The sequence below is a fragment of the Buceros rhinoceros genome, unplaced genomic scaffold (assembly GCF_000710305.1).
Source record: "Buceros rhinoceros silvestris isolate BGI_N320 unplaced genomic scaffold, ASM71030v1 scaffold18640, whole genome shotgun sequence".
NCBI lineage: Eukaryota > Metazoa > Chordata > Aves > Bucerotiformes > Bucerotidae > Buceros > Buceros rhinoceros.
In genome coordinates this window covers 1-8062 of record NW_010389239.1, presented here as the reverse complement: position 1 = coordinate 8062, position 8062 = coordinate 1, and the positions used below count along the sequence as shown (strand labels likewise).

Genomic DNA, 8062 nt, shown 5'->3' with positions numbered 1-8062 from the left:
GGCCGGGGCATCTTCTAGAGGCAGCAACTGGTGGAGTGGGCTTGGTGCAGAGCAGCCTTTCTGAAGAACGACCTGCCAAGGCTCTGCTAAACAGATGAAAACTGAAATTATTTTTTTCAGAATTTTATTCCTTGGCTAGATTTGGGAAAATTTTTTTCACAGAAGCAGTAAAAGGAACATCTTTGACACCAGAGTGACCACCTTGCCAGTATTCGTGGCGTTGCTCCAAACCACGCAGGCACTAGAGTTTCACAAATGTTTGTAAGAAGACTCTTAATCTGGGCACAGCGTTCCCTGCTCTGCCCCTCGTTTTCCAAACTCGCACAAGTGCCTGTGCACACAGTCACATATTTGGGCTGGGTCAGATGCCAGGCATAGAAAATTTGAGCTCAACAGATTGCAATTTCTATTTTCATATGCAAATAAACTATTTTAAAATGTATTTTCTTTTTAACAAAAGATTTTATTACAGAAGATCTTATAGAGATTTGACAACACACAGGACTTTAGGGCTTGGTTTTCAGGGCTTGCTGGACTAGAGGGATGAGTCCACTACAGAGTGGATTAGGAACTGAAAGCTTGGCTTCCTGAAAAACCCACTCCAGTTTAGAAGCAGCCATATGGTTTCAGTGTATCTATCTGTGAAGTGAGTTGTAGAAAGTTGTACGGGTTTCCTGGGTTCCTTGCTGTTTGAGTTGATGACTGGTTTATTACCAGCAATAAATGCACTCACACGCTGTTGTACAGTTACGTTATCAAAACCAGCTTCATACGAGTAACTGCTATCTTCCATTTTCAGAGATCTGAAGCCAGAGAATATCCTGCTAGATGATTATGGTAAGTCTCAGGGGTTTACAGAGATGCTTTCACAGTAAAGTAGATTAAGTTAGTTTTAGGATCTATATTGCACAAAGATAAATAATGCTCTGAAGTGACTAAGAGGCTCAGCGCGCACCAATACTTGGGGTGGGTGAAGCGCTGGGGCTCACACGCGGGCGGGATGAGGCAGCCGTTCCCTGTTCTCCAGAGCAGGGCTTTGCTGGGGGCGATGCCTTTCTCCGTTGTTGTTCCTTCCTGACTGCTGCAGGGCTGACACAACCAAAGGAAGATGGGATTTCTCAGGCGGTGCTTCCCGCTCCGTTTTGAGCAGCACTTCCATCCTGTGCTGAGGCAGCTCTCGTTGTACACACACCCAGGTCCCCGTTCGTTGCTGAAGGCAGCGACAATGAACTCTCCTGCTGACTTACAGACCAGCTGCATCAGAGTCACAGAATTATGCCAGCCCATCCATCCCCTGTGATCAGTTCCCTACAGTCCCCTACAGCGTGCTCCTCGCTTCCCTTTTTGGGTTGGTTTTCAATACCTGACACAGTCCACTCTGGCCTCACTGGTACAATTAATTCCGCTGCCTGGTCATGCCCTGACTAGCTCCTCTTTTCCTCGTAGTAAAACTGCTGCAATTCAGCGATTCAGAACACTCTTAAAACGTCTGAACACAGCATTGCGAGAGAGTTGTAGCGATGACAGCAGTTGTGGCTTTGGACTAATTGGGGTCATATTATTATATCTGCTTTGTGTTGTTTTGTGTCCTTTTTCCTTCCAGGCCATATTCGAATATCCGATCTGGGTCTAGCTGTTAAAATCCCTGAGGGTGAATCAATCCGTGGAAGAGTAGGAACAGTAGGGTATATGGGTGAGTCTGCACTGTCTCCTGTTCTTTATAACTTGCTGAGATTACTGGAGGGTTTGAGATGTTTCTGCCATACAGGCTTAAGAAAAATAATTTTAAAAAGCATTCACATTCAGCTGCCTCTGGTTCCCTGCAGCAGCCCACCATGGGGTCATGCTAGTGGAAATCAGAAGTGGGCCAAGGGATGGACCACAGCAGCTCTTAATCCTCCATCGGCAAAGGAAATGAAGAGAAGAGACAATACCCGGGATACTAGTGATTTTAGCGTAGGTTTATTGTAGGAGGGGTGTGTGCCTGAAGAAAGGGTTCTTTCTAGTTGCTGTTTTGTATAAAAGTTAAAATGTGTTTCTATGTTTATGGTGAAATGGTAAGTCTGCACCTTGGACCAAGGTCATCTTGAGCCTTCCCCTAGCTGCAGGGGAGGCTGCACAAAAGAAGAGGTTTGTACATTGGTGAAAAATACACTCCCTGATGTCAGCAGATCTGCTCTCTAAATTCAATGTAATTATTTTCATGCTTTCTCTGGGCGGGCATCTTGCTTGGAATAAAAATTGCTCATGCTTATTTGACTGAATGGCAGCTGGCTGATATGTGCGGCTGTTACAGCAGGTCACAGTACGTACAGCGGAAGCACACAGACTGGTACTCATCGCTACGCTTCGGCATCCCAGCGTTAGCCTGGGCGCACACTGGGCCTGTGCTGGTGAGCACACGTGTGTGTGTTGGTACCCAGGAAGGGAAGTGAGGGTGCTTGCAAGGCGGTGACTAGATGCCCAAAGCACACTGGATGGTTGCAGCACAAAACAAATGGATTTGTTTTAAAAAGGGGGGGCAGGGGGAGGGGGGAGGGAGGAACCACTTTATAAACTGAGCAAAAAGTCGGAATTGGCTTTTGAAGAAATGTCACTGCTGTTTACAGGATGTGTGTTTGTATGTCGTTTCTTCCCTAAGTGAAGAAATCTGGAAGATTAGGCCTCTGCTTAATACTTAGCTTCAAACTTCTTTTTGTTTTTTCAATTGGTCTGACTTGGAGGAGAAGTCAGAAGACAGCATGCACGTGGCATATCGCGTGTAGAGAAGAAAACACGGCATGTAGCATGCTCTGTTTTCTGTAATGCCATCCACAGCAGTCAGGAGGTACTTGGATGTTTACCCACCATTCTCTGTGCGTGCATATTCAGTCACCAAAATGGGACTTGTAGAAATTTCCATTTTTTGCCTGTGTAAATGTACAGCATTTCCACATGACACAGCTTTGTCTTTCGCAGCTCCAGAAGTGTTGAACAACCAGAGATACACGCTCAGCCCTGACTACTGGGGGCTGGGCTGTCTCATTTATGAAATGATTGCTGGGCAATCACCGTTTCGTGGAAGGAAAGAGAAGGTGAAGCGGGAAGAAGTGGACAGAAGAGTGCTGGAGACAGAAGAGGTGTACTCCCACAAGTTTTCTGAGGAGGCCAAGTCCATCTGTAAAATGGTAAGGGGCTTGAAGGCCCAGTGTGGCAGCTTCATGAGCGGGCTGTATCTGACACGGTTTGAGCAGTAACACGGTGCCGTAGGGGGGCTGCAGAGACAAGGACTAGCCAGGCTCATCTGTTGGTGGGATGAGTGCATTCTCTCTTCATTCAAATGGTGTTTATTTGGGCTTGCTTCTCCATGAGATTCGTCACGCTTATCTTGAGTCCTCTCCAAAGTTCCATGGCCAAGGGAGCAGTATCTATTCTCATGAGACCTTGAATGTTAAGTTTGCAGTCAAGAATGCATTTCTGTCTTTTATAATCTTGTAGAAAACATAAAAAGGACTTCATGATGCAAGACTGTGATTGTCTCCTGCAAGGAACTGAAAACCCCACGCTCCCATTGTTTTTGGTGAGAGCTGGGGGTAAGCAGGACAAAGATTATGCAATGGAATTATTGTGACCCTCAAATGCTGTCCCAGCCCATCTCACTAACTGTGTTAGCAGCTTCTCCCCCGGGGTGCCAGGGTATCCAGCTTTTTAAAATACTGTTGAGCTGTTCTTTGAAATGTTTTCTCACTCTTTCAGCTGGGAGTCATTTTTGTAGCACAATAGCCATGTCTGACAATGGAAATCCTCAAACCCTCTGAGAAATCTCAAAGCTGTGTCGGAATTCATGGATGTCTTGTCAACATCCATCTTTAGAAGGCTGAGTTGTCATTTGGAAAGGGATGTGGCCTTTTTCTTGATGTTGTTTGCTACAGAGTGAAGTCTCCTTTGGAGACAGTGACATATCTGTGTTTACTGGGAGAGAAGGAATGAAGGGAAAGAAAGGTCAGCAAATAGGTAGTGAGAGTTTCACCAGTATCTTTTGCAACAGGCAAGCAAACAGCAGATCAACCACATTCTGGTTGGCTGGCTTCATGAAGAGACGTTGAAGTCTCCTAGCAAAATAACAGTGGTAGTATTGCCAAGAATCATGCCTGGAAGTTACTAACTCGCAGTGCACCAACTCATTGCTGAACCCCAGGGCTGGTAATTAACTGACATCACTCTTGATAGATACTCTAGGCCATTTACTGGCCTTAATCTGCGATTCAGGGCCCCCACTGAAGTCAGCGTGGGAGGGTCTAGGACAGCCACAGGCTCTCACAGAGATTTCGTGTGTTCAAACAGCCTGACATCTCTTCTCTAGTAGCATCTGAGCTCCCACCAGTGAGGAGCAGCATCTGCTGGCATGGCAGAATTTGTGTGCGTCCTGTTGTTAGCAGGAAATGAAAACGTCATGAGGCAAAAATGATATTCTTGTTGCTTGTTCTGTAGTTAGCTGCAGGCATGAGGCACAATAGAATGAAAGTATACCTAGAAAGTAACCAGGCCCATGAGAACTTAAAGCTGAGAAGAATTAAACGTAGCACAGATGGGATAGCCTGGAGGTGACCTACTCCCAGGGGGCGAGGCGGTGAAAGTCATTACACTGCCATGTTCATTTCCATCAGCAAGCCATACAGTCCATGGTTTCAGGGAGTCGGGGACCTCGGGAAGTCACATAGTCCATCCTCTTGCCTCAGGGAACCATGAACTATGCGTAAATCGTTCCTGACAACTTGATCATTACTGCTACACTGGCCAATCATGTGGCACGTTTATGTAGGTGGCTTGTGCAAACTCTTAATGGATCCACATGCATTAAAATCTGTGTGCCTTAAGGCTGGAAGAGCCTTACTTCTCATACTGAGCGTGATGGCATTTGTGGTTTTCCATCTTAAAATTTCCATTATTCAAATATATTTTCTCAAATACTTGTTGCTTTTTATATTGAAAACCAGAACCTTATTGCTTTTTATCAGCATCTTATAAGGAAACAAAAAAGTTGTAAGTACCCATCATACCTGAAAAATGAAGCATAAAGTTGCAGTACGTTGATTCAGCCTGAGCCTTCACAAAGATCCACCACAGAAGGCTTTTCTGGAGTGGACTCTTCAGGGCAGGAGTGAGGAACAACATGTTTTCCACCATGTCTTCTAAGCTTCTCTTCAAAGCTTGTTACGTGAGCTCATAGAGTCTCCATCAGGAAGTATCTTGTCTTTATTAATTTACTCATGTGAAAGCCCTGTAGTGTCAGCCCATGTTGACCTTCCCCTCCTGATGGGTACGCCCTGTGCATTTCTGCAGGCACACATCATAGCTCCCATTAATCACCACCCATCCCATATTTCCATGTTTCATTTTGTAAGTCATTTCCCATAAGTCAGCCCTCGTTTTGGACTGAAGCAGAGATGAGTAGTAAATAATTAGGAACAGGGGCAGCTGGCGTTCTGGGAAGCTCCCCAGCCCATGGTTCCCATCTAATGTAACTGCTTCATGGTGTGGTTTTTTGGAGCTAAAAACGCAGTCTTTCGAGGAAATGCTCGCTGTTTGTTGTTGTTATGACTCCTATTTCATTGATGTACACGCGTGTTTTCCCCGACAAGTGCAGTCTTGCATCCGAAGATGTGACTTGAAGGGCATTCAGGTCAACAGGACTGGATGGGCCCATATTGCTGTGCTCTTCTGTCACTCTCCCGGTGTCCTGTTTGTCTCTTTCCCGCAGACTATCTTCATTGCTGCTTCTTATTCCTGCAGCTCCCATTTGACTCCACAAAAGGGATCTCTGATCAGAGGGTGCAAAGAGGATGGAGCCGAACTCTTGATTTGGTGCCCAGGGACAGGACAGGAGGCAATGGGCCAAACTGAAACACAGGAGGGTACCTCTGAACGTCAGGAAACACTTTTCCCTGGTGAGGATAGTCAAATACTGGAACAGTTTGCCCAGAGAGGCTGTGGAATCTCCAGACTTGGGGATATCCAAAAACCAGCTGGCTACGGCCTTGGACAGCCTGCTCTAGGTGACTCTGCTTTGAGCAGAAGGGTTGGACTAGACAATCTCCAGAGATGCCTTTCAGCATCAGCTGTTCTATGGCTCTGATCTCCATTCCCTTCCCGAAGCACCTCCCCAACCAACTAAAAGATGATGGATTCTTTTTTCCCTAAAAGCGTTTTCTTCTCACTCACCACCACGAACTCTGTCATCATACTGCTACTACTCCCACCTGCTTTCATCCCTCCTTTCTGCCTTCATCCCTGGAAACCAACTCGTTCACACATTATGGCACCTTAAAGTTCATCAGTGCTGCACTTCCATCTGTCTTGAAAGGCACCTCACGTACATCAAGGTGCTCTTCAAGTTATTATCACTGCTACTGATAATAATAATAATAAATCTTCTGTAGTAAATCTTTGCAAAGATCTTAATTGTCACCCATGCCTGAGCGAGTTTTGACTCTCCAGCTGGCCGGAGTGGGCTGTGGTTCCATAAGCAGTGCAATACAGCCATTGCTGCCACTCGGGTACCTTCAGTTCCCACACCACTGTCTGTCTCATTTAGCAGTTGAGAGGGGACCATAGTACTTCTTTTCTGTTCCCTAAAAATGCTTTAAAATAGTATATTTACTTAAGTTTCATCATTGAAATACATCTAGGTGATCCCTTAAACTATTTGATCGCCGGGGTGACTGTTTGACTGCTGGGTGTGGTTTTACTGTTCCCCCTTTCTCCTTTCATGAGCAGCAATTTTTTTGTACTCTTAGCCTACAAAAAAAGTTCACTTACTCCCACAGTTCTGCGGCTAACATCTTAGGAGAGTTATTTATTACATGATGTGATCTGGACATGAACTGACTGATCACATGAAGATAAATAAAGCAGCGCTCTGGGGACTATTGGCATTTTTTTATCAATCCTCACAAGGGTTGTTTGTTGGGTTTTTTTTTATAAAGGAAGCAAAACAAAGTCGTGGAAAAAGTCTCAGAGATTGCAGAGTTTGAATCCCCAGCGGGCTTCAAATGAGTGACATGAAAGTATCAGAGTTCTTTATACCAAAAAGAAGATCTCAGTGTAACTTCAGCTCTGCTACTCAAGACTGATCTTGGAAAGTCCTGTTGTAGTCACGCTTTGCCCATAACTCTGAGGACTAAATCCTGCCCTCATTTACACACATCCGGTGTCATCTGGATCCTTTCTTACTCGATCATAGAGCTCTGCTGCTTGGTATCAATTTTGTGCATGGCTGGATGGCTTAAGCTGTCTTCAGCTCTGAAGCTCTGTGAGGAAGAAGGGGATGTTGCTATCTGGAAGCTGCAGGTCGCTGTTGTGGCCAGAACCACTAGCTTTTCCGCCATTCCTCAACCATTCCGTCTGCTCCGGCTATTGCTGTTGCTACTGCTCAGGCGGAACAAGCTGAGCAGAAGGCTCTTCATCCCGCACACCCCTTACCTCCTCTTCTGGCTGCCTGGCCTCTGCCATTGCGACTTGCTCGGGTTTGGCTGGAGGACGTTCTCTGTGTAGGTGGGGCACACGGACTGCCAAAGCCATTTGGTCTCAGGCTGGGAATGAGGCCCCTAGCAGAAAAACGTGCAGAACCGAGGAGGGTGTGGAAGTCAGATAAGAAAACCGCTGATGCCCGGGGCTAGAAGAGCCTTCAGAGAAGCCTAAAGGGCTGTGACCTGTAAATCCGTGATAAAGACAAGAAAACCCAGCTCTAGCGGCGTACCAGAGGAAAGATTGCCACCCTCACGTTAGCATCAAACGTTCTTTCTCACAGAGATAACGTGACTGAGACAGCAACACAACCAGAGGGGACTGGGGCATACCCTGAGCGGGAAAGCCTAGAAGCAGCATCTCCACACGACCTTGCCTTAGCGGGGAACCTGCCCGGCTCCCCGGTCCTAACCTGCTGCAGGGCTGCATCTCCTGGAACACTTCTCCCCCCAGACCCTCGCAAAGCCATTCGCCTCCTGCTCCCCGTGGACAGCCCGGGTCGCTGACTAGCCAGTGCGGTCCCCAGGGGCTCACCCAGGGCGGCTGCCAGGGGCTC

General features: G+C 46.6%; 1 protein-coding gene across 1 annotated transcript in view; it reads left to right on the top strand.

The window, feature by feature from the left end:
- Positions 1 to 3167, top strand: part of LOC104491208 (G protein-coupled receptor kinase 5) — a gene marked incomplete at both ends in the record, with an annotated part of 46484 nt that extends 43317 nt beyond the window's left edge. Inside the window, 3 exons of the mRNA XM_010133597.1 lie at positions 800 to 837; positions 1604 to 1693; positions 2959 to 3167. Of these exons, the coding sequence (XP_010131899.1) occupies positions 800 to 837; positions 1604 to 1693; positions 2959 to 3167 (337 nt within the window). The remainder of the gene's footprint in view (positions 1 to 799; positions 838 to 1603; positions 1694 to 2958) is intronic.
- Positions 3168 to 8062: the final 4895 nt, after the last annotated feature.